Source organism: Aquarana catesbeiana, linkage group LG04, assembly GCF_042186555.1.
Source record: "Aquarana catesbeiana isolate 2022-GZ linkage group LG04, ASM4218655v1, whole genome shotgun sequence".
NCBI lineage: Eukaryota > Metazoa > Chordata > Amphibia > Anura > Ranidae > Aquarana > Aquarana catesbeiana.
In genome coordinates this window covers 76341077-76368480 of record NC_133327.1, presented here as the reverse complement: position 1 = coordinate 76368480, position 27404 = coordinate 76341077, and the positions used below count along the sequence as shown (strand labels likewise).

Sequence of the window (27404 nt, the reverse complement as noted above, 5' to 3'; positions counted from 1 at the left end):
ATATAAAATGTTATTTAAAAAAAAAAATTCACAAATGTAGCCAAATCCTGAGCCCCTTGAGGCCTAATGGTGACCTCCAGAGTTAGGGACAACTGACAGCCTGTGTAGAGTGGGTTACAAGGCATGGTGGGTGCAATGCAAGGTAGATTCATAGGCGCCAGACAGTTCTTGAATGCAAAGAGATTCATTGTCTCCTAAACAGAACATTGGGAGATAAGGTCAGGGCCAGGACACCCTTTAGTAGTTGCAATGTTAATTCAGCAGACTCCGAGACTTCTATAGGCAGACAGCCACGCAGGGAAAGGCATCCAGCAAGACACCACATCTGCATGAGTAGGATCGCTGTCTCCTATGGCAACAGTCTTGAAACATTTTCTAACAAAGGTGGTAATGAACTTATTCACATTCTCCTATTGTAGATCTTCACTCAATTAAGCTCCCAGTCTTTCACTAGATCCGCTGATCCACTGCCACTGAATCCCTTGGCTCTTCCAATCTTCTCATTCAGTATCTTCCTCAAGCGTCACCCCCACATCACTGTAACCCCCTGCTCATCAGCCCCACCACTGTACCCCCTTGCTCTTCTGTCCCACTACTGTAACCCCGCTGTTCATCGGACCCATCAATGTACCCCTTTTCATATCTGCCCCACCACTGTACCTTCCTGCACATCTGCTCCACCAATGTATCCCCATGCTCTTCCGTCTCACTACTGAATCACCTTCTCATCTGTCCTAACACTGAACTCATCTGCTCATCTGCCCCACCACTGTACCTCCTGCATATCTGTCTCACCTCTGTACCCCCTGCTCTTCTGCCCCACCTCTGTTCCCCTGCTCATCTGTTCCACCAATACACCTCCTTTCACATTTGCCCCACTGCTCTACCCCCCTGTATTTCTGCCCCACCACTGAACCCCCTTCTCATCTGCCCCAATACTGAACCCCCTGCTCATCTTTCCCACCACTATAACCCCCTTCTCATCTGGCCTCATCTGGCACTCTGCGCCACAGGAAAAGTTGTGGGTGATTTTCATTGCACTGAATACTGGCTCTGGCTTAAAAGGACACAGAGTGCAGGGTTCAGTAGTAAGTGACGCAAAGGTTCAGGAATAATTTCAACAAAGTTCCCAGAAGCTCCACAGTAATTCCACAAACTGTCACCTGATTGTGGTTTTCTCAATCACAGTGAAATCCCTTCTTTCTGAGATTGGTAGTAGCAACCAAGCGAGTCATCTTCCTCCAGATGGTGGGTGGGGCTAGCAGGACTGTGATTGGCTTTAGCAGTGGCCAATGACAGTCCTCCTCCTCCTGGAAACAGGGACCCCCCCCCCCCCCAGCAGAACTGCACCCAGTCTCTTCTCCATCACAAAAGCTGACGATCGCAACTACAGCAAAGTTACAGAACCAAACAATGTTTCCCATCTTTTACAATGTATGGGGGCACAGGGCCTCCCCCCTCAGTACAGGTGTGGCATGGGGAATTCTGAAATTGGAATGCGTTAGTGTCTCACTGACACTTCCCTGCACTGCTCTGCTGATGGGGAGGGAGTCGAGTGCCGGCAAAAGAGGCTTTGTGTGCTGCTTGTGACACCAATGCCGGGGGTTGCCTACCCCTGGTTTAGATGGAACACTTTGTTATAACGGATTTCCGTGTTTTATTGTTTTTTTCCCTTGGCGTTTTAATGTTTTTATAATCCCTAAATGCCTAATATGTAACTGACCAAATATTTCAGCTAAGGCCTAAGCTAGGCAACCTATGTTAATGTGTATGTATGTGTCAGTTATATCTGTTATTTGCAAAATGAATGTTAAAGTTCTCAGGGGGTAAAGTCTGGCAAGCTGGATTTGACTGTAGTTTGCAGTGAGTTGTGATTGCCTAAAAGGGAAGCTATTTTTTTTATAGACGGAAATTAGTAAAGCTATACAGTTTGCCAAAAAGTAAGAATGTAGTGCTGGGCTTTCTGATCATAAAACCTAGCATGCTTTTTAAACAGTGTCATGAATGCACCCTTTAAAATATTTTTTTTAATATTTTAAACCAATTGATTTGAATAAATAAAAATAAAAATGAAACAGGATTGGTTGCATTATTGAACCTAAAGTCAAATTGGTAGAATTGACTTGTTGAAATTGATTGTGACAGATGACATGTGAGTAACATTGCCAATAATTATACATCCATTCCTTGAATTAATTGTACAAAAATAACAGCAAAAACTTACCAGCTGTAAATAGCTTGTGTATTTGTCAAATTTATATGCAGTAAGTAAATACAATAAAATCCTTATGATTTTCTTTCAGCTTTCCTGTTCCTACCTGTCAATATATAAAAGTAAAATCAAGTGATTAACATCTTTTAAACCGGTACTGGCCCATAACAGGACCTGTGATGATGACGACAGTCTGGCAGAGGGGTATAGGAGCGTATTTGGCAATTCATTGGGGATTGTAATCATAAAACGGTTAAGAACGCCTATTTTAAAGAATAAAACTAAACTTAGCCAGACTTAGGGCATTTTTGTTTTTCTTCAAGTTCCCCCCCAAAAAATTACCCCTTTCTTGTAACCAGAGAGTTGGGAAATTGATCTAACAAAGCTGTCTAAAACCAAAATAAATTGGCTGGACATACACTTTAAAGTCTGTGTAAGGTTAGATCCCTTTCTATAGTGCTTCAAAGTTTAAATCTTATATTTTATAAATTATAAAGGAACAAAAATTGGTTAGAAAATGTCCAGAATTCTCAGCTCACCTCTTATTGACACGCTATTGAAAAAAAAAATCATATTTACTAATGTAATTGTAATGTACTAATGTAATCATATGTATCATGTAACAATTTTACCCTGGCCTCCCTGAGAATGGAAATGGCTGATCAGTGGCTGCTTAAAAAAACAAACAAAATTATGCTACATTTTTCATGACCTCCTGAGGCCTGTCCTAGTCACTTGCCGACCGCCCACAGTAAATATACATAATTACTTTGATGTTAAATGCTGGGGTTATGGCAGCAGCTAGCTGCCATAACCCCGGTATTGTTGTTTACTGTGGGCGATTCTGTGTCTGATAAAAGTGGTCCCACGGGATCACTTTTATGGGCGGCGGGATAGATGCCCCCCCCCCCGTAAGCGATCTCGTGTGGCCGATCGCTGGGCAGGAACTCAAGTGAGGCCAAGATGGCCCACACTCGGCTCTATGCCTTTGGAGGACCGGAGTGACCTCTTACATCACTTTACGGTTCTTAGGCATCAAAAAACATTTTTTTTTTCTTAGACTGGGTTCACCTATGCGAATTGGATGTTGTGTTTCCCTGCATCCAATTCACATAGCAGGAGATTGTGACCGGCTCCCTATGGAGCCGGTTCACACATCTCCAGAGCGGCTCCGGTGTGAATTGCATAGAAGTCCTGCACGTCTTTTGGTCCATTTCAGGTCTGAATTCAGCCTAAAATTTGGTCTGAAATTGGACCTGAAAGGGTGAATGGGGACGCACCGGACTCTTGCTGTGACTCGGTGAATGCTGCAATCTGAACCCAGCCAAGTCAAAATGTAAAAAAATTATTTTTTTTTCTTTTGCTTTTAAAGTTTAATGAGAGATCTGGGGTCTTTTTGACCCCAGATCTATCAATAAAGAGGATCTGTCATGCTTATTTCTATTACAAGGGATGTTTACATTCCTTGTAATAGGAATAAAAGTGATAAAAAATAAATAAAGGAACAGTGTGAAAATAAAAAGTAAGATAAATAAGAAAAAAAAAGAATTTAGAGCGCCCCATCCTTCCGTGCTCATGCTCAGAAACAAAGACATATGTAAGACAAGAGGGAGAGCAATGCCAAATAAGTGTAGCAGTAAAAGTTTTAATAGGCACATTAGGTAAGGCAACTGACAGGATTGTGGTCAACAATGCTCGTCAGTAAGTGGACAGACCCCGCTGTGGGTGGCCAGCTGACCGGCGTTACTCCTCGAGGGAGACCGGATGACTCCCTCTGCAGTGTCGATGAGCGGCAACACTACCAGGAGGTGTTCCGAGAGTCCCAAGTGGATGAGGATCAGGCTGGCGTCGCGGGCGTTCCTGGTGGTGGGCGTGGCAGAACGATGGCCAGATGGCCACCAACAGTGGAGTGTGCCCACTTACTGACGAGCATTGTCAACCACAATCCTGTGAGTTGCCTTACTTATTGTGCCTATTAAAACTTTTACCGCTACACTTAGTTGGCGCTGCTCTCCCTCTTGTCTTCCCTGCAGAGTCACTTCTAGCTCCTCTACAGTGGCTGCCACTCAGTTAGCACCTTGGACTTTCTTCCTCATGTGACGGTCCTTGTTGTAATTAATTTATTTGCTTATTCAGCCTAGCGGATTTGGGTATGATAGCCTCTAGTGCGCCAGATTTCTCCCCTCTTGAACACATATATAAGTAGCGCCCGCATATGTAAACGGTGTTCAAACCACACATGTGAGGTATTGCCGTGATCGTTAGCGTAGTTTGTCGCCATTCCACAAACATGCACAATTTTAAAGCATGACATGTTAGGTATCTATTTACTCAGCATAACATCATCTTTCACATTATACAAAAAATTGGGGTAACTATTTGAAAGACCGTTGCGCAATTACAGTGGAACCACCTTTTTATTCTCTAGTTTCTCTGCTAAAAATATATATATAATGGTTGGGGTTCTAAGTACAGTAATTTTCTAGCAAAAAATGCTAATTTAGAATTGTAAAAAAAGTTCCAGAAAAGGCTTAGTAAGCAAGTGGCTAAGAAGCTGTTCCAATGATTGGAGACAGTAGCGTCAGTGTGTAGGTACTCTTGCATATCTAAATCTATTTGTTGATATTTCTGTTGTGTCAATTTTAATCTACTCCTCAAGAATCTAAGAATCTATCTTACTAGTATTGTGATAATATTGTGATAGTATTGTGATTTAAAGTGTGTGTTTAAACAAATCTTTTATTTTTTTTTACTAGTTTTGGACAGAATAGAGAATATCTAAAAAAATCCCTCGTCAGTTTATTTTTTAATTTGCCTCACTGGGGAGATTTCCCTTAAATTCTTGTTCTGGAGATACAGCAGGAAGTAAGAGGACATTTCTACCAGTTGAGGTATTTTCTCGTTATTAGAGGAACAGGTGTCATCCATGAAAGATTTACCCTCACCTCTTGCTGTGTTGAAAACCCAAAAAAAGTTGGATTTCCCTTCACTTTGCTTCTCTGTGACAATGGCCACTAGGATTAATTTAGAGGGTGACTCCACCCAGTAGGGACACAAAATAAAAACTTTGTAATGTAGTAAATCCTTCCTCACTCTATCCAAAGCTAAAAACAAAAGTTTTGGTTTTGAATATACTTTGAACATTTATGTAAGCCCCCCTGTGCCAGTTTACAGTCTAAAAGGTTTCTCTACAGATGATAGACCCATGCAAGAGCAGCACAGTGAACTTTTCATTCACACTGACCCAAGGACTTGTCCGAGTCAATGGCAGGCGAATTAAGAAACCTGTTTTTGGGCAGCTACAGCTTCTGTATTGTAGCATCTTTTATTCTACAGCATGCTACAATTTGTATTATGCCATAGCTAAAACAACCTGTACATGCCACCATAGTAGCCTAAACTAAGAGCACAAAACTATACCTGATGATTGCATTTATGTTCCCTCATTACTTTTGGAAATATGCATTACTGGTTTAACGTAATTGATTATTAACAGCAGTAATAAAGGATCTGTGATATTCTTTGTAATGATTAACATTGGTGTTAATTGTCACACTTTAGCTGTGAAAAAGCACACTTTGTTTTAGAAGAATCCGAGATAAGAAGCCTCCGATATTCCACGATGCATCGAAGGACAAAAAGAGACTCCTCTTCATCCAATGATGGAAAAATGGAACATGAAACCCAAAAATTACAACTCAAACGTGAACTTGGCCTGGTTAGTGCTGTATCACTGCTAACTGGCACCATGATTGGTTCTGGTATCTTCATGTCTCCTCAGTGGGTCCTCTATCACATGGGCAGTCCTGGAGCCAGCCTGTTAATATGGGCAGCCTGTGGTGTTCTAGCGATGTTAGGTGCCTTTTCCTATGCTGAACTTGGCACTGTCATTAGGGAATCTGGAGGGGAGTACATTTATATTTTAAGGAATGTTGGCACCTTACCAGCCTTCCTTTGTGCATATACATCAGTCATTGTGTTACGACCTGCTAGCATTGCTGCTATCTCAATTGGTTTTTCAGAATATGTGGTGGCTGCCTTCTACGAGGACTGCCCACTGCCTCAAGTAGCGGTGAAGTGCACATCAGCTGCCTGTATCCTCGTCCTGGGCATCATCAACTGCCTCAATGTTAGGCTTTCTGCTTCTTTGATGAACTTCTTCACAGCTGCCAAGCTGATTGCCTTGTTGATCATAACTGTGGGTGGTATGGTTTTCTTGGCCAAAGGAAACACTCAGGTCTTCCAGAATGCCTTTGAAAATACGGCTGCAGGATTTGGTCCAGTTGGAGTGGCTTTTTATCAAGGACTCTGGTCTTATGATGGATGGAACAATCTGAACCCTGTAATAGAAGAACTGAAAAACCCAGAGGTTAGTTAATGCATCAAACACAATCAATAGATAGTACATACTTGCTAGCAAACTTGCATTTCCAGGGATTCTCCAGATTATCTGTTAATGAAGGGCGGGACTGCATCCACTTGTGCGTAGAACATACAGTACTGTGCAGAAGTTTTAGGCAGGTGTAAAGAAATTCTGTAAAATTAAGAGTGCTTTAAAAAAAATACATTTAATTGTTTTTATCAAATTACAAAATGCAAAGTGAGCAAACAGAAATAAAATCTAAATCAAATCAGTATTTGGTGTGACTACCCATTGGCATCAATTCCTACACTTGCACACTTTGTACACTTGCACAAAGTCATGGATTTTGTAGGATTAGAGTCAGTTGTATGATTAACTAATTATACCAAGCAGATGCCAATGATCATTAATTTCATTTGTACGTTGAAACACAGTTATTAACTGAAACAGAAACAGCTGTGTAGGAGGCTTAAAATTAGGTGAGGAACAACCAAACTAAGGTGAGGTTATGGAAGACTCATGTAACAGGTCATACACCAAGACAAGGCTGAGCACAGCAACAAGACACAAGTTAGTTATACTGTATCAGCAAGGTCTCTTCCAGACAAAGATTTCAAAGCAGACTGGGGTTTTAGGATGTGCTGTTCAAGATTTTTGAAGAAGCACAAAGAAATGGGCAATGTTGAGGACCATAGACACAGTGGTCAGCCAAGGAAACTTAATGCAGAAGATGAAAGACACATCATGCATACTTTCCTTAAACATCCTAAGATCTGTAGTTAGTTCTCTAAGATGTTTGGAACAATCTACCTGCCGAGTTCCTTCAAAAACTGTGTGCAAGTGTACCTAGAAAAATCGATGCTGTTTGTGATCACACCAAATATTGATTTGATCTGATTTTTGCTTCTGGTCATTTAGTTTCCATTTTGTTAATTGATCAAAATAAACTGTTAACACTTCTATTTCCAAAAGCATTCTTAATTTACTGCATTTTTTCACACCCGCCTAAAACTTTTGCACAGTAGTATAAATCATATTGAGTGTTTAGCGTTATTCTTGTCCAGCAGCTCTGTGATATTTGCCCAGAAGAGCAGTTTCCCAAACCTGTCTTCAAATCTCACCAATGGTGAATATATTATGGATATCAAATATAGAACACACACGCCTCGGTTATATATACTGAAGTGATTGGGCCACTGCTGTTAGTACTGTCCCCACTAGTGGAACAAAGGTGAAATAAAAAATGCTAAACAGCGCTTGCTCCACCTAATGTAGTGCTAAGTACCTATATCATAATCCTCCGTGTCTATATCTGGATCATTACAGTAACATAAGACAATTAGTGATTGATGTCTCAGTCAACAAATTAATTATTAGATGATGAAATGAACATATAGTGCATAAATTAAAAACAAAATGAACCAATTTTATATGAGTGGTAATTGTATCCAACAATCTATAAGATTTTAAAGTGACATTTATAGTGCATTAGAGTGATATCTGGGCAAAACAAAGTCTTTTCTTTAAAGTGCTTCGTGTTCCAATGGTGTCTGTGCATGCACCTCGTAGGGGGCTGTGAATACTTCGCACTCACCAGAGAGGTTGGACTCCTCTACCCTATAGAAAAAAGAAATCTGCTGTGCTTGTAGGTCTTTAGGGGGACCTGTCCCACTGCAGTATCCTCTGGTTACTCCCACTGGTGTTAGTTACCTCCAGTTATGACTCCAACGCTCCAGGACCAGAATGTGCAGGTGTGCGATATATGTAGAGAAAACTCCTCATAGTGTAAAGTCCTCAAAAAAATTATTGAATATTGGCATCTTACATGTTAAAAATCCATTAAAATTGAATAGTCATATGTAACCCGACTGGACGTCACTGAACACACAAACAGCCCTACACTAGTGTAGATAGTGGTCGCTGCCTATGGTATGGCGTGCGTTCCAGATGCCTATATTCAATAATTTTTTGGAGGATTTTATACTATGAGGAGTTTTCTCTCCATATATCACACACTTGCACATTCTGGTCCTGGAGCGTTGGAGTCATAACTGGAGGTAACCAACACCAGTGGGAGTAACCAGAGGATACCGCAGTGGGACAGGTCCCCCTAAAGGCCTACAAGCACAGCAGACTCCTTTTACTATAAGGTAGGTGCAATGTATCTGGTGAGTGCGGAGTATTCACAGCCCCCCACGAGGTGGATGCACAGACACCATTGGAACACGGAGCACAACAGCACTTTTTAAAAAAAGAAAAGACTTTGTTTTGCACAGATATCACTCTTATGCACTATAAACGTCAATTTAACATTTTATAGATTGTTGGATAAAATTTACCACTCATATAGCATTGGTTCGTTTAGTTTCATTTATGCACTTTATATGTTCATTTCATCATCTAATAATTAATTTGTTGACTGAGATATCAAGCACTAATTGGCTTTTGTTACTATAATGATCCAGATTTAGACATGAAGGCTTATGATATAGGTATTTAGCACTACATTAAGTGGATCAAGAGCTGCTTAGCATTTTTTATATTATGGATATCAACAGAGGTAGTGAGTCTGCATTCATGAGACACTTTTAACTGCACTTGTAAATATGTGGGGTTATTTGCCAAACTTGCATTGTAGGTGGGAATCTATTGGATTCTCTAAAAAATCTCCATAGATCTTATCCTAGTAACATGTCAAACTTAGGTAAAATGGCATTTTGGATGAACATATGTACTCTACCTTCTTCGTCCTGGACAGCTTCCCCAAAAGGAATGAGTCCCCTTCCCCTCGACTTTCAGGTGAGAAAATAATTGCCCAATTTTTAAGCAACTTCCTCACTTTTGCACTTCCATCCCATATCCTGCATGTCTGCCCCTTCCAGTGCTCCTCATTCCTTTGATTTTGTTCTACTACCCCTAAATATTTTAAATGTGCATTAGAAAGTTAAAGGACACTTATGAAAAACATAGAGGCTGCCATTGCAGGTCCTTCCCTGGCTTAAAATTTTTAAATAACCCGCAAAGGTATGCAGATAAGGATTTCTGACTTCATGTGCTTGTTCTAGACCCATTAACTAATATTAAAGCTAGTGGTTCAGCATAACAGCTAAACAACTAGCATTTTCAGAAGGAATTCTGCAAAGGAAGCACCTATATTTCTCCCAACAATTTTTAAAACCCTGATAGTTTCTTAGTAATATTGGCAGTTGTCTCTAACAGTCTCTTGTTTCTGAGAACTCTGGAGAATAAAACAGGGAACTACTCTAAAAAGTGCTGATTAAGAATTTGTAGGGTTTATTACACTACTACAGTGGCATAATGGTCATCACTGGCCAAGTTTAGCACCGTAATTCTAATAGAAGAGACTGCTACTAGCCAACACTATTTCCTGTGGACTTTGGTGCCTATGGAACATTGAGCACATAAGCCCTCACCACTGAGTGAGCTTGAGCTGGTAGGTGTATTATAGCAACAGTTTTCTTTTGTCATTCAGATAAAGGTTTTACATAAATAAAAGCTGACCAACTCTTTAACTGCCACATTTGCTGGACAGCTTGGTCTGTTGAAAGAAGTTGAAAAATAAAAGACTTTCTGGCCGATCACCAGATCATCAAAAATAACAGACTTACTAACCACTTTAAAGGGATTGTAAATGATCACCTTGTAAAACAACCCATTCAGTTTAAAATAGAAATGAAAGGCAAAACACAAAAACACTTTCCTGACAGACTCCATGGCAGCCTTTGTGTGGGTTAATCCCGCCCCCTCATACCTCATAGGACCCTTCTCCCATAAATCTTTGTTCCGGGCCAGAGGCCGTGTTCCTTTTTTGTCCTCCTCCTAGGATAAGGTGACCAGATTTTAAAATTAAATTCAGGGACATTTTTCTTTTTTTTGGCAAATGGTAAACTATTTTATAAGCATATTTTCCTCAAATTATATATGCAGTGTATGTAGTATGTGTTTATGGAATGATTGTATGATATATACGTTATTTCTCACATTTCGTCCATGAGATAAAAAAAAGATACTTCTATGAATTTTTTGTTAGGAGGATAAGATGGAGAAAAAACTTCATAAAGTATTAGAGTGGTATGGAGGGTATGGCGGTGGGTGGTATGTACAGGAGAGGGGTTGGGTTGTATGTGTAGAAGAGGGGTGTGGAGTGTATAGATGGATGGTGTATGGGGGGGGGGGGTGAGGACTGTATGGATGGATGGGGTATGACATACACAATACCCCGGACACTTACTGTACAAGTCTCCCAGCACAATCTCCGCAGTTTTCAAGAGAGAAGCAGGTAACATGGAGGCTCTGCCTGCAACCCCACCTCTGTGTGCCTTCTGCAGCTAGCCAGAGCACCAAAGCAAGGTGGGGGCTCCGCCTCCATGTCCTGTCTGCAGCAAGAGCACCCGGCTCCACCTCCACCTCCACCTCCATGTCCCGTCTGCAGCCAGAGCACCTGGCTCTGCCTCCACCTCCACCTCCATGCCCGTCTGTAGCACAATGAGCACATGGAGGCGCCGATTGCAGGGGGTAGATGGGGAGGGAGAAATTTTGGCCGGCAGGAGCGGAAATGTCGGATGAGACACTGTCTGGGTTACAGGCGGCCAGAGACATGTCTCACAAACCGTACAGGTGGCAACCCTAATTGGGCCCCTGCAATCCTAGGACAAAACTGGGGACAGACAGGCTCCAGGGACAGTGTCCTCAGTCCGGGGACTGTCCCCGGAAAACGGAGACGTCTGGTCACCCTATCCTAAGACCAAAATGAAGTTTTACCTTTTATGAAGTTTTTTTCCGCAATCCAGACTTGGCAGGGTTGGAAGGCGATACTGTGGTTTCAAAACGATCCTCTCTGAAGTCCAGCAATCCTAGCTATTAGCAGGTGGACATGGGCGATAATATGCCACGAAGAGCTTACTAACCAGGCCATTGGCAGGCAAGCGGCAATATGGCCAAACGTCCCAGCTATTAGTGGGAGTCCTTGTAAACGCCCTGGTCGTGCAATGAGTTGAGCAGTAGCTCCCAGTTCCAGGTCTGGTCGGGATCGTGTCGCAATGGTGGTGGTGACGTATATAATTATTCATTAATATGGCAGCCGTATCTATGTATTGTGTGTCCCCTTCCTTTTCCTTCTCAGGCTACGGTGTCTAGGGCCATGGCGGCTGGAACACATTTGCGCTCCAGCTTGCCATTTCAGGAAGTCGCCGGGTCCCGTCTGTGCATCTGCCAGCTGCGAGTGAAACTGAGGCTTGGTTCGCACATGCGAGGTTCCATCAATATGGCAGCGGTCCAGCAGGCACACGACCGCCGCTGGCACGCTGCGGGGCGCAGTGACATCATCAGCGGTGGATATTTTAATTAGCTGTCAGATCTGACATTCCCTGGGTTATACTGCAAACTTGCCGGCGGTTTTCCCCAGAAACCCTTTTGCTTACTGCTGGGTAAATGTTCATGTTGCAGGCTTAATGACTCATGGCTGATGGATGTTACAGGAGTTTCATCCATTTCTGTTGATGTCTTTGCAGTCTTTGTCCTATCCTGCTCTGCGAAGATAAAGACTGTCCTAGGTCTCAACGTCGTCACTCCTCTTCAAGCTCCAGGCGCCATAGATCATCCTCCAGGTCTAGGCACCACAGAGAGGAGCCCAAAACCACATCCGGGGCGACACTCTCACCACCATTCCAGCCGCTCAGAAAGGAAAACCTGCTGGGGATATGGGGCCCAGGTCCCTCAAGGCAAGTTGCTCTGCGAGCCATGCTTTTCGAAAGCCATGAGAGAAAGATGGTGGAGACCAACGAGTGGAAGCACTGGTCGGAAAGGTGGTCCATGAGTCCTTGTGTAAAATGGATTCCGACCATACCCACAACTCTGCTGGCGACACAGTCCCAGTTCCTACTTCGGAAGATCTTGAGGCTCCAGGTCCATTGCAGCCGAGCCATTCCTCAATTAAAGGAACACTAAAGGTAAATTTTTTATTTTTTAAAAATAACAAACATGTTATACTTACCTCCACTGTGCAGCTCGTTTTGCACAGAGTGGCCCCGAACCTGGTCTTCTGGGGTCCCTCGGCGGCTGTTTCAGCTCCTCCCCGCAAGAACTAATCACCACCATGCGAGGGAGCTTGCATGGTGGTGAGTTCTTGCGGGCGCGCTCCCGTGATACAGCCGGCGGCCAAAGCCGCTCACTGTATCACTCGGCCCCGCCCCCCAGCGTGCCGCGTCATTGGATGCGATTGACAGCAGCACGAGCCAATGGCTGCGCTGCTTTCAATCCATCCACTCTAGCCAATCAGCGGTCAGGTTGATCAACGAAGATGATGTCGGGAGCAAGCGCTGGACTTTCGAGGGTTCAGGTAAGTAAAACGGGGGGGCTATTGTCGGAAGTTTTTTCACCTTAATGCATAGAATGCATTAAGGTGAAAACATTTTTACCTTTACAACCCCTTTAAAGCCTCAGACAGTGAGGCAGAGGTAGATGACCCCGGCGTGAGTTTTGAATTTGCCTTAGTACCACAGCTAGTCAAGGCAGTCAAAGAAGCTTTGAGGTGGGAAGAGCCAGTAGAGGCACCCTCCAAACAGAGGAAATATTTCAAACACCTCAAAAAAGAACGCCCTAATAATAAATAAGAAATAATTACTGATGAATTGGGTGGTGTAGAAAGGAAGAATTCCTTGCTAACAAAAGTTTCAAAGATGTATCCGTTTAGAAGTGAGAATGTGAAACATCTGGAGTTGGCTCCTCTCATTGACGCAGCCCTAATGAGATTGGTGAGGCACATCACACTCCCACTGGAGGATATCCTTTATGGGTGGCCTGAAGAGGAAAATCGATAACGACCTCAAGCGGATCTACATTACAGCAGGTATGACCTGCAAACCAGCTTTGGCTCTCGCAGCCCTATCTAAAGCGATGGAGGCCTGGATGCTATTCAACATCTACATCCACCCACTCCTCAAAATGATCAAAAAATTAGACCTCTGCTTCCACTTATACGCTGACGATACCCAAATCTACTTTCGCATCACCGGACAAAAAGACCACCATCATCAACTAGAGCAATGTCTCACTTTGATAGACGACTGGATGACCATCAGTTCCCTCAAACTCAACGGGTCAAAAACAGAACTTCTCCTCCTAAACGCTAACCAAAATCCCAAAACCAAGTCTCCATGGATACCTCCCACCATCTTTGGACAGACCATCTCCCCGAGCACCAAAGCCAAGAGCCTTGGAGTTATCTTTGACTCAGAAATGACAATGGATGCACAAATAGGATCAGTAGTCAGTGGATGTCACCATCTCCTCCGCCTGCTACGCAGACTCATTCCCTTTATCCCAGAAAAGGACAAAGCAGCAGTAGTTGGAACAATCATCAATTCCCGTCTTGACTACGCAAACTCACTCTACATAGGCTTACCCCAATATCAGCTTGCGCGCCTACAGGCCATTCAAAACGCGGCGGCAAGACTGCTAACAGGAAAAAAACCCTGGGAGTCCATCTCCCCATCCCTGAGGAGCCTACATTGGCTAACCGTAAAGAATCGGTTCACATTCAAGACCCTCTGCCTCACCCACAAATGCATACAAGGAAACGCCCCTCAATACCTCCGAGAGAAAATAAAACACTACGCAACCAATCGCAATCTGCGATCAACCAACCAAAACCTCCTCCTCGTTCCCAAATACCGCTACAAAGCAAGGGGAGAACGCAGATTCGCAGTCCAGGGACCTCGGCTATGGAATAGTCTTCCAACTCACATCAGCATGGAAGAAAACCATCTGGCCTTTAGGAAAAAACTAAAAACCTTCCTCTTCTAACAAGCTGCTCAGACACAAAACGCATTAGCGCCTTGAGGCAATTCAGTTCGCATTTGCAGCGCTTTGCAAATCATTCATTCATTCATTCATTCATGGATGACGTAGATGCATCCCCGAGGAGCATCTCCGAAGAAATGGCCAGGAGTTCCCCTATACATGAACTAAGGTTGGCCACGGCTTTTCTGGGGGAAGCTTCCCTTGACATAATTCGCCTGGTGGCTCAGATCATGCTGCCTTGTGGCTGCGCCCGTGGGTAGCTTACTCTGCCTCCAAGCAGGCATGGTGCAGGATTCCCTTTGAGGGTTCGTCTCTCTTTGGGAACAAATTGGACAGTGCCATCACCCGTGCCACAGGGGGCAAGTCGGGATTCCTTCCCCAGAATCTTCGCCTGCTAAACCAGAAAAGAACACAGTCCAGGAAAGGATCGGATTGTGCGAGGGATGCTCGCTGTTATAGACATGGCCATGAGTTCAGGAAGACTTGGAAGAAAAACCAGCCTTCAGGCCATAAGTTTTCAAAGGGAGCACCTTCCAGGGGACAAGAAGCCTCTAAGTCTTTTTGATATTGCGCCTGCCCAGACAGAGCGAGTCGGGGCTCTCTTACTTCGCTTTCAGCACGTCTGGGCAGCCTCGATCAAAAGGGTTTCCTCAGGCAATGCCTGGACATTCAGCAGTCCACCCACTCTCCGATTCGTACCCACATCCTTGCCTCACTCGGAAGAGAAAAAGCAAATCCTCCTGTCCTACACAGACTCTCTAGTGGCTCAGGGCGCTGCAACACCAGTTCCAATCGATGAAAGGTTTCAAGGGCTCTTCTCGCCCCTCTTCATGGTTCTGAAGAAGAACAGCTCCTGGAGACCCACTTATAGATCTGACCCACTTGAATTCTTTCATCAAGAAAGAGAAATTCAAAACGGAGACACTACTCACAATCCGTCAGGCAATCCAGCCAGGCGATTGGATCACGTCCATAGATCTGAAGGACGCCTACTTTAATGTCCCAATAGCAGAAGAGTTCCAGAAATTCCTTTGTTTTGCTGTAGATCAAGTCCACCTGCAATGCACCTGTCTCCTCTTTGGGCTTACGGCATCGCCTCATGTGTTTTCTTGTTGGCTGTCGTGGCACTGATCAGGACCAGAGGTATCCATCTGTATCTGGATGACCTGCTGTCCACAGATCCCAGTTCATCTCCACTCTACTAGAGTTCGGCTGACTACTCAACCTGGAAAAGAGCCACCTAGAACCTACACAGTCCCTGATATTTCTCGGGGCTCAATTCAATACGCTCCGGAGCACCATCTCCTTGCCCCTTGAAAAAATTCCAGTAATTCGGGACAGAGTTTGGCTTGCAATGTCCTCCTCTTATCTCCGGGCCTCACAGTGCCTGAAAATCATTGGAACCATGGTAGCAACAACACCTATGGTAAAGTGGGCACAATGGAAAATGCGGCCCTTCCAGAAGGGCTATCTCCAGCAGTGAAACCCAGGGCTCCAGGATCATTCCATCCGAATAACCTCATCCATGTGGGAGAGCCTTCCTAGGTGGTTGCCTCACCTAGGTGAACCTCCTCAACTGTCACTCCATCGCACCTATGTTTTGGAACACCATCTCAACAGATGCCAGCAACAGGGGCTGGGGAGCTCTCTGCCTGACAGAGGTAGCCCAAGGCATATGGAGCTTTCCTTCTCACAAGATAGTCTAGTCTCCGATGTTCTGGAACTCCAGGCAGCGTTCTGTGCTTTACAGGTCTTTCACCACTTAACAGCGGGAGCCTCAGTCCTCCTAAGACTGGACAACACAACGGCAGTCTCATACATCAAGAGACAGGGAGATACTCGCAGTCTCTCCCTGTTGAAGGAGGTAGCGCCTTTCATGACCTGGGCCCAGATGAACATGGGCAACCTAATAACTGTCTATCTTCCCAGAGTCCAGAACGTGCAGGCAGATTTTCTGTCGAGAGTTTCTCTAGACAACAATGAGTGGGCTCTCCACCCTGAAGTCTTCAAGTGGGTCCTGTTCCTGGGAGTCATTCTGGAAGTAGACTTTTTCGCCTCCCCGTGCAACTTCAGACTAGAGAGATACTACACAAGGTCACAAGATACTACACAGGGCCTATGCCTTTCCCCCGGTTCTTGTCATTCTCCAGTTTCTGTCGAGGCTCAGGATGCAAGAAGCAGAGATGGTGGCAATAAACCCGTACTGGCCAAACAGGCCATGGTTTCCCCTGCTGATGCAACTCAGCTTCCGGGACCCAGTTCCTCTGCCCTCCAGACCAGATCTCCTGTCGCAAGGGGCAACTCTACATCCCTGCCCGGCCCATCTGCACCCGATGGTTTGGTTTTTGAGAGGGGAAGGCTGGAGGCCCTAGGCTGTCCAAGCAGGACCATCTCCACGTTATGGAATGCCAGAAGATCAGGCACCAACAGAGTCTACCAGAGGGTTTGGAAAAAAAATTGCAGACTACACCTCCTCCACTGCGGGGTCTTGCAATAATCCAAAAATTCATGATATCCTGGGCTTCCTACAATCAGGCTTGGATCTCTCCTTGTCATTCAGCTTGTTATGGGTTCAAGTCTCTGAAATTTCTGCCTTCACGGGCTTATCCTGGGCTAGACACCCTCTTCACCTTTCTCCTTGGCAGCAGGAGTTCCCTCCCAGTGTCTGGATTAGGCTAAATTATGGAACACGGCCTCTGGCCCGGAACAAAGATTTATGGGAGAAGGGTCCTATGAGGTATTAGAGGGCGGGATTAACCCACACGTAGGCTGCCATGGAGTCCATCAGGAAAGGAAAATTGCGGTAAGTATTTGATAGAAAACTTTCAGTTTTCGCCCCTTTTTTTTTATAAGTGATTACATTACCTCTGTTCTCAGCTGCATAAGAGTCTGATCATTGGTGGAGAGCATATTGAGTTCCAAGCATAGCTAGAGAACTGACCATGGTGTGCTCTCCTGTTTAGTGTGGTCAGTTGTTAATAGGAAAGCAAGGGGACTAGCAGGGACACCAGAGATTTCACACAAAGGAAGCAATACAAAGAGAACAGGATATTTTCTCATACATGGTACAGCAGGCACATACAGTGTCTTCAAAAAGTATTCATACCCCTTGAAATTCTCCACATTTTGTCACAAACAAAAATGTAAATGTATTTTATTGGGATTTTCTGTGATAGGCCAACACAAAGTGGCACTAATTGTGAAATGGGAGGAAAATTATAAATGTTTTTCAATTTTTCTTACAAATAAATATGTGAAAAGTATGGTGTGCATTTGTATTCAGCCCCCCTGAGTCAATACTTTCTAGAACCACCTTTCGCTGCAATCACAGCTGCAAGTCTTTTTGGGGATGTCTCTACCATTTTTGCACATCTAGAGTGAAATTTTTGCCCATTCTTCTATGCAAAATAGCTCAAGCTCTGTCAGATTGGATGACGAGTGTCTGTGAACAGCAATTTTCAAGTCTTGCCACAGATTCTCAATTGGATTTAGGTCTGAATTTTGACTGGGCCATTTTAACACATGATAATGCTTTGATCTATATCATTCCATTGTAGCTCTGGCTGTATGTTTAGAGTCATTGTCCTGCTGGAAGGTGAACCTCCGCTCCAGTCTCAAGTCTTTTGCAGACTCTAACAGGTTTTCTTCTAAAATTGCCAAAAATCTAAAATGATCAACTCTGACCAGCTTCCCTGTCCCTGCTGAAGAAAAGCATCCCCACAACATGATGCTGCCACCACCATATTTCACAGAGGGGATGGTGTGTACAGGACGATGTGCAGTGTTCGTTTTCCGCCACACGTAGCGTTTTGCTTTTATGCATAAAGGTCAGAAAGTTAAGTGCTGTGTCCCCCACATGGCTTCTCACAAACTGCCAACGGGACTTCTTATGGCTTTCTTTTAACAATGGCTTTCTTCTTGCCACTCTTCCATAAAGGCCAACTTTGTGGAGTGCATGACTAATAGTTATCCTGTGGACCGATTCTCTCACCTAAGCTGTAGATCTCTGCCGCTCCTCCAGAGTTACTATGGGCCTCTTGGCTGCTTTCTGATTATGTTCTCCTTGCCTGGCCTGTCAGTCATGTCTTGGTAGGTCTCCAGTTGTGCCATACGTTTTCCATTTTTGGATGATGGATTGAACAGTGCTGCGTGAGATGTTCAAAGCTTAGGATATTTTATTATAACCTAACCCTACTTTAAACTTCTCCACAACTTTATCATTGACCTGTCTGGTGTGTTCCTTGGTCTTCATGATGCTGTTTGTTCACTAAGGTTCTCTAAAAGACTTCTGAGGGCTTCACAGAACAGCTGTATTTATACTGAGATTATATTACACACAGGCGGACTCCATTTACTAATTAGGTGACTTCTGAAGGCAATTGGTTCCATTAGATTTTAGTCAGGGGGATCAGAGTAAAGGGGCTGAATACAAATGCACACTTTTCAGATATTTATTTGTTAAAAAATTTTGAAAACCATTTATAATTTTCCTTCCACTTCACAATTATGTGCCACTTTGTGTTGGTGTATCACATAAAATCCCAAATATAATACATTTACATTTACCAAAAGTTGTAAAATGACAAAATGTGGAAAATTTCAAGGGGTTAGACTACTTTTTCAGGTCACTGTATCAGGAATATGAAGTGTTGAGGTAACAAACTCTTTAAGTAAAAAATTCACTTTCTTACATATGTCTGGGTATTCTTTGCAAAATTTAATTCACCCTCACTTTATTAACTAGATTAAGCAAAGTAAAAATGTTGCTTTGCCAAGTGAACATGCTCCAGTTCTTCAGTAAATCAACCCTTAAGAACTGCAAGATCTGACTGGTAAAACATCTGATTGGCAGGTATTCCAAGTTAGGGGTGCTGATTTAAATGGGTCTCATAGCTTTTAACACTCGGGAAACCTCTTTGTGTTTTTGTCAATTTATTTTAAAGTTTTATGCAAAGTTAGTAAGTTTTAAACTGACTTGTTTATCTTATTATTTCTCTACAATCTTACAAATATATATTGAATACACCCATGAGTAGGGATGGGCCAAACACCCGCCGGTTCGGTTCGCACCAGAGCATACAAACAGGCAAAAAATTTGTGTGAACATGCAAACTCTATTAAAGTCTATGGAACACAAACATGAAAAATCAAAAGTGCTAATTTTAAACGCTTATATGCAAGTTATTGCCATAAAAAGTGTATGGGGAGCCGGGTACTGCCCCAGGGGATATGTATCAATGCAAAAAAATAAACTTTTTTTCAGGAGCAGTGATTTTAATAATGCTTAAAGTGAAACAATAAAAATGAAATATTCCTTTAAATATCGTGCCTGGGGGTCCCCTTAGTCTGCCTGTAAAGTGGCGCATCTTTGTAATGTGTACAACAGGGCCGCAGCAAAATTACATTTCTAAAGGAAAAAATTTAATATAAAATTGCTTGCTGCTGTAATGTATTGCAATATAGATAAAAATCAAGGAAAAAAATCGGGCCTGGTATGGATTTTAAGGGGAACTCCATGCCAAAATGTAAAAAAAAAAATTGGTGTGGGGTCCCCCCCAAAATCCATACCAGACCTTTATCTGAGCAAGCAGCCTGACAGGCCAGGAAAGGGGGGGATGAGCGAGCCCCCCCCCCTCCTGAACCATACCAGGCCACATGAGAATTCCTTTATTAAAAAAGAAAAGAAAAGTGTCCCACGATGTACATCCATTGTCAGTCACGCCACCTGACGGACCTGAAAAATAGAAAAAAAAAAACAAAAATACTCCGCCTCCATGGGAGGGCTTCTGCCGACTGCTGTCTTTTCGCTGTGACAGCTGTTATATAGGATAGGCATAGGCGGAGCATCCCGCTGACATAACTGGGTGAATCCACCCCCCTCTGACGGCACATGACATCAGAAGGGGAGGAGCCACTCGGTCACATCACCGGGTGGCCCTTGCTTATATAAAAGCTGTCACAGTCAAGAGACATAAGTCGGCGGGATGCCTCCCATCGAGGCGGAGCTTTTTTTTTTTTTCTATTTTTTGGGTCTGTCGGGCAGCGTGATTGAAGATGGATGGACATCGGACACTGTACTGTATATATAGTCTACACTACACTGACTACACTGTGTGTGTGTGTGTGTGTGTATATATATATATATATATATATACACACTAAACTGCCTGCACGCCACTAACTAACCTGCGGTCTCTCAATCTCCTCCGCATTATTATAACACTATATACGGCCGCCATGTAAGCAGGCCTTATATAGTGCGGGGCATGGACTTAGCCCCCTGAGCCATGATTGGCTAAAGGCACCCTGCCTTTGGCCAATTATGGCTCTCGCAGCAGATCTTGCAGTGCAATATGGGGCGTTCTGCAGCGCTCGAACTTGCCACAAGTTGAATTTACAGTTGACTCAAACATTGGGCCCATCCCTACCCATGATACAGGAATCATGTATTTTTTAAGAGAGAGCACAGCAAAAGCTGTTTGCCTTTAGCTTTTGCCTGTTTCTCTACGATTTAATCTCCTTATAGCCCTATCTGATCAGAGCAGGCAGGAGGGAAGAGAAGTCAGTTGCGTGTGCAAATTGTAGCTTTAATATTCAAGAGGAGTCAAGTTTATGCTAGTTGGAAATGTTAATATGATATGCATATTCATATACATTTTAACCTATCTAAACAAAGAAATCAAAAATATTTTTTAGAAGCATTTTAAATCCTGAACATAGCATTTCTTTTATTTATACATTGTAGTCAACCTATGAAAAGTTATGATGGCCCTGTTTGTTAGAACTTCAAAGACAGTCTAATGCCGCGTACACACGGCCGTACTTCCTGACAGAAAAAGTCTGATGAGAGCTTTTGGTCGGACATTCCGACCGTGGGTATGCCCCATCTGACTTTTTCTTTCGGCATTTCCGACAGACTCAGGTATAGAACATTTTCTAAATTTTTCAGTCGGAAATGCAGACGGAGTTTAGCTAGTTGGCAAGTCCGCTCGTGTGTACGCGGCATAATAGGTAATAGGGAGTGGACCTTACAATTACATTGGAGGTTCTTCCACCAAAACCACATTTCATTTATTTGAAAGCATATTTTGTATGTGATCACTGCATATTTATCAGCTAATTTTCTATTTTTTCTGAATATGTTGGTGCTTCAACAAAAAAAGGCAAGCATAAAATATATAAAATGTATTTAACCAATCTATTTATTATATTCAAACTGAATTTTTATTTTATTTTAAATCATATAAATGTTACATGTGAATGTTTCATACTTATCTCTTTCCACTTTCAGCCAGTAGGTGATCCAAGTAAGGACCAAAGGCTTCTACATATCATTATATATATCTATATGTGTGTATTAATAATATATATGTAATAATTCATAATAATTTAAACAAATAATGAAATCAGTAGCTTATGATGGTTTTTTAAAAAAATTACTATTGTTTGTGTTTTAGGTGATTCTCCCGCGAGCTCTGATGATTTCTATTCCACTAGTAACATGCATCTATCTCCTGGTCAATGTCAGCTATTTTGCAGTGATGACTCCACAGGAATTTCTATCTTCAGACGCCGTGGCCATCAGCTGGGGGTCAGTTTATTGATTATATTAATAATTATAAAATGCTATTCGTTTGGGACTAAAGCTAGCCTATGCATATCACTCATGCTTCCAAATTGCTCCCCTATTTTTCCATCGATTGGTTTCATATTTTAAGCATTTTATCAATAAAACTCCCTCACCCTTATATAGAGATGAGTGGATTTATTTCCTCAGAAACAACATTCGACCCAGACTGAGATGACTCATAGGAAGCAAACTTCACCATGCCTCTTTTTGATCAACCAGGTAAACTATCTGCTCAACTAGTGCAGTAGTAAATTAGTATTTTGGACTCTGATTTCATTTATCCTGGGAGCCCCTGTTGCATCCTGGAGCTTGGTCAGCCTGGAGAACCTGGTCAGCTAGTGAGTGGGATCCAATAGGGTTCCTTCTTTTATTGACTTACAGGGAGCAAGACATTATTGGAGAACCTGTACGCTGCATTTATACTAAAAACGAAGTGCCTTATGGGCTCGTTCACACGGACGCATTGGGACATATAGCATAAAATGTGCAAATATTTTGGCACCCGGGAGCCACAGGTATTGCATATGTAGCCAGGTATTGGCACATGGGTGCCTATTATGGAAAAAGAGAAATTAACTTTGCAGATTACCATGTTTAGTTATTCTCTATTGCCAGTTCCTGAGAGCCCAGCCTTGACAGTTTGGTATAGAATTACTCTGTATAAACTATGTAAATATGCAAGAATAAATTTGTAGTCCATACAGTAGATGCTGTATTTGGCTCTTGAACTTATATTTTTTAATCTGGATGACAGCCTTAATGATTTATCAATGCTCATCATGTGAGATGATGTTAGAAGCTCACTTTAGGAGAGCTGTTTTCTTTTTGTTTTTTTTTTACCTTAGGCACATATGTTGCTCAGTTAACAAAAGAAGATGCACTTTGCAATAAAAATTTTCTGGAAGCTTAGTGAACATGGTGAAACTTCACTTTGTATAGAACACCCTATCACATGCAAAGAAAAAAAAACACCATTTTGCTTGCACGTGATTGGATCATGGAAGTCAGCAGTGCTTTACCCCATTCATTAAGCTCTGTGGATAATTCCCCTGCAAAGTGCAACTTTCCTTGTAAAATGAACAGTCTGTCTTTATTATGTGCAGGACAAATTGCCCTCAAAGAGGTGGCACAGTATCTTGTATATTTTGCCTGCCTCCTGCCATCAGTGCCTTTAGAAATTTATCTCCTTTCTCAGTTATTTTACATATCGTCATTTTTATTGCAGACTGAAGGTTCTGGGAAGCTGGACTTGGATATTATCTCTAGGTGCGGCACTTTCTACTTTCGGCTCAGCAAATGGAGTCTTCTTTAGCGGAGGACGTGTGTGCTATGTTGCAGCCAGAGAGGGTCACTTGGTAGGCATTCTTTTTAAGTCGTTATAAAATGGTACTCAAGACATTATAAAATCTTAGATCAAGATAGCTTTGTGACAACATCCTGATTTTTATACAAGAAAAACTAACTAACTAAGTGGGACTTTAAATGAGGACATTTCTAAAATGTACCTCCATCCCCAAAATGCATATAAAAGAAGAACACAGAAAGGTAGGGGGGTTTTGTGGGACTTTAAATGAGACAGGCCTGGGAAGGTAACACAACATGGTAATAATGAGAATATCTGTTGATTGCACCATAAATGCGACCACATCGTGTTGCATAGTAATAATTACATAAACGGTAAGTTATAATAAATCCAGGAGATATTCTCATTATTACCATGTTGTGTTACCTTCCCAGGCCTGTCTCATTTAAAGTCCCACAAAACCCCCCTACCTTTCTGTGTTCTTCTTTTATATCCTGATTTTTATGTTGCCAAACCCATTGTTGCACCGTGTTTTCTCAATGACAATGGGTAATTATGTATCTATAATCTCATGTCAGTCTAAATCTGGCTATAGATATAGAACAGTCCAACATGCAAGTGTGTTCTCACAATGTCTTGAGCTTTAAACAGGAATACATGGGTTCTGCAAGTGGTCCTCCTGTTTAGCTTTGAAGAAGGGAGTGAGAGGCGTCATTCAGCATGCTGTAGAACGTCCTGGTTTATTGCATTAAACATGAAAAATACTAAAACACCACAGCGTGGCGACATGTGTGGTAGGTATGTACAATATACAGATGAAAGAATACATTTCCTTTTAAAAAAGTGATAAAGTACAGTACCCAAAATCAGCAGCCTTGTGCATGTCATATTCAGCTGTTGTAATCTACTACAGCATGGTGGTGTGTATTATTAGCTGACACTTTTCATTAGGTGTGCCCTCTTCCTTAGTCGGGCCTGTGACATTGTTCCCTCCAGTACCTGTTTAATGCTTGGAGTAAGAAACATGTCACTTACACTGAGGAAGTGGGGATGCCCACTGAAACGCATCGGCTAATGATGTCAACACCATAGCGGTGGTCACTATGTATTGGAGTACAACAGTGAAATATGTATTGATACCTCCACTCTGTGTAAAGAACAAAAATGCATGATGGAAAGAGAATAGTCCAGCATGATTGCACAGTGCCCCAACAGAACATAACTGCTGCTACATGCTGCTAGAAAAGCTTACGACAGGGAACCATTTGTTCATCAGTTTGGTAATCACAAGCAATTGTATTAGCATGACTGATTTACTAAAAAAAATTGTCCATGTTTGTTATGATTAGAACTGAAAAATATATTTTTAAAAGATTAAAAAATAATTGTACTTTTTTTCATGTTTTCGTAGACAGCCAGTAGATGTAGCGCACGCATCATTTTCTAGACTCTCCATAAAGCTGACCATAGATGGTTTGAATCTTGGCTGATTCGGCGAGACCGGCCAAGATTCAAACCATGTATGGGCAGGCTGATAGTACCCAAGTTGATAGATCTCAAACTATCACCTATACAGATCACTCTAGATAAACAGCGTGCTAAAGTGCATAATCAAATGCACAAGAAAAATGTCAGTCCATGCTATAAACACAAACATTGATAATAATGATAAATACACAGTAACAATGTGATAACAGACACAAGTAAAATCACCCAAGTGAAAATAAACATAAAAATGAGAAAAAAGAAAAAAATGTAGTATAACACAAGTCCATAGAACTGAATGCCACAGTATGCCACAGTGCAATTAAAAGTCCTCCAAATATGAGAGTTCTTCACACCACACCACTTGTGAGCCAGTCGCCTCTTCCCCATAAGAATTGAACTCACCAATCTAATTGCCTCACATGCTCATGTTTGGCAATAATGCAGTTTAACCACACCGGGTTAATAAATCCAATATAGCCATATCCACCTCTTCAGATATGGATCAGCTCACCTATGTATGGGAAGAAAGAGGAGAGCTCCACTAGTGCAGTATGTCTCAAATGTGGTTTATTAAAAAAAAACTTCAATCATTGCACTTACATTATTCCAATTAAAAACAAGCATGAATTGCATTTGTCCAAAGCGTAATAGTGGTCAGACCTAATGCCCACAGGCAATGTCTCACCCGACTGGAGAAGAGGTGGATATCGCTATATTGCATTTATTATATTTATTGCCAAACATGAAAATTAGATAAGTGGTGTTGTGAAGAACTCTACCTATTTGGAGGACTTTTAATTGCACTGTGGCATACTTCGGCATTCAGTTGTATGGACTTGTGTTATACTAAATTTTTTCATTTTTTCATTTTTATGTTTATTATCACTTGTGTGATTTCACTTAATCACTTTATGCTTGCGTCTGTTATCACATTGTTATGCCCCATACACATGGTCGGATTTTCCGACACAAAATGTTCGATGGGAGCTTGTTGTCAGAAATTCCGACCGTGTGTAGGCTCCATAGGACATTTTCCATCAGCATTTCCGACAGACAAAATATGAGATCCGGATCTCAAATTTTCCGACAACAAAATCCGTTGTCAGAATTTACGATCGTGTGTACACAATTCTGACGCACAAAGTTCCAAGCATGCTCGAAATCAAGCAAAAGAGCCGCACTGGCTATTGAACTTCATTTTTCTCGGCTCGTCGTATGTGTTGTACGTCACCGCATTCTTGACGTTCGGAATTTCCGACAAGATTTGTGTGACCGTGTGTATGCAAGACAAGTTTGAGCCAACATCTGTTGGAAAAAATCCATGGATTCTGTTGTCGGAATGTCCGATCGTGTAGTTTTTCCGCATTTCATTTTTTACATATTTATATATTTTTTTTTCTGTGGCGCATTGGTGTTTTATGCATATTTTAGATCACTTATCCATAGAACCTACACATTAATAGATTAATCAACTTGAGTACAACCAGCATGATGGATTTTTTTTCATTTTTTTTCCCAAGAAATTTTTATTAAAGTTTGCATGTTAACAGAAATCATAAGAAAGGTTACAAAGAACAATAGGTAAGATACAGTAACCGTCATCTGGGTGTCTTTCTTAAATGATGGTTATACCTAAACCTTTGTATCTAGACATATCCATTCCCATGCAGGGGTATTTTGTTTTTTATGGAAGGATTCGTGGTGTAATCTGAACATCTACGTTGTGGGGGGTTGGGGTGGTTGTGTGTATGGGGCTCTGAATGAGAAGTAGGGGTAAACCGAAACAAGCCACCTCGTGACCCATTCACCCCTAAAGGGATCTGACTGTGAGTGGGTGGGGGCCATAAGCACCGGCGTAAGTTTTTTAGTCAGATTTGGTTTACTGCGAGGCGTAAATGAGCCCTATCGTAACTGTGACATATGAGGATCTGTCTATACCTCTGGTGGCCTTTCTTCCTCATGGGTGAACTAGTAAGGCCTTACTTTGGGGGTCTGATAAGAATATCAGGTCGCCTAAGTGGTGATGGATGAATTAGTTGGGGGGGGGGGGGAAGGGAGGGTGGGGTTGGGGTGACGGAGATCCTTAGTGTCCTTGAGAAGTCTATAATTGTTCTCCCCTAATTGGGTAGTGATGTATTAGTTTGTAGATTGCTAGCCTCCGTGGCTTCCCTAAAGTGTAACCAGCATGCCCAGGTTTTCCTATACTTTGTCGGATTTTCTTTAGCTTGGTGGATAATGTATTCCATTTCAGCAGTTTTCTCTATGCGGTGGAACCATTCAGAAATTGTAGGGGGAGTAGTGCACCTCCAGTGTACTGGTACACATTGATTGGCAGCATTAATGAGGTGTGAGGTGAGGGATTTTTTGTACGCTGAAAGAGGTATGGAAGTGTGATGGAGTAGGTATTGTGCTGGGGTGAAATCTGGGGTGTATGACGTGATTTGAACAATCATGCGGTGGATTTCCATCCAGAGTGGTTGTATGAGCGGGCAATCGCACCATATGTGCAGTAAGGAGCCTAATGCCGCGTACACACGACCGGATTTTCCGGCAGAAAAGGTCCGATGGAATCATTCCATCGGATATT

The 27404-nt window shown here is 42.5% G+C and overlaps 1 protein-coding gene across 1 annotated transcript in view; it reads left to right on the top strand.

The window, feature by feature from the left end:
* Nucleotides 1-5778: 5778 nt before the first annotated feature.
* Nucleotides 5779-27404, top strand: part of LOC141141384 (b(0,+)-type amino acid transporter 1-like) — a 44834-nt gene continuing 23208 nt past the window's right edge. Inside the window, exons 1-3 of the mRNA XM_073629043.1 lie at nt 5779-6581; nt 21854-21987; nt 23252-23381. Of these exons, the coding sequence (XP_073485144.1) occupies nt 5835-6581; nt 21854-21987; nt 23252-23381 (1011 nt within the window). The 5' untranslated portion in view covers nt 5779-5834. The remainder of the gene's footprint in view (nt 6582-21853; nt 21988-23251; nt 23382-27404) is intronic.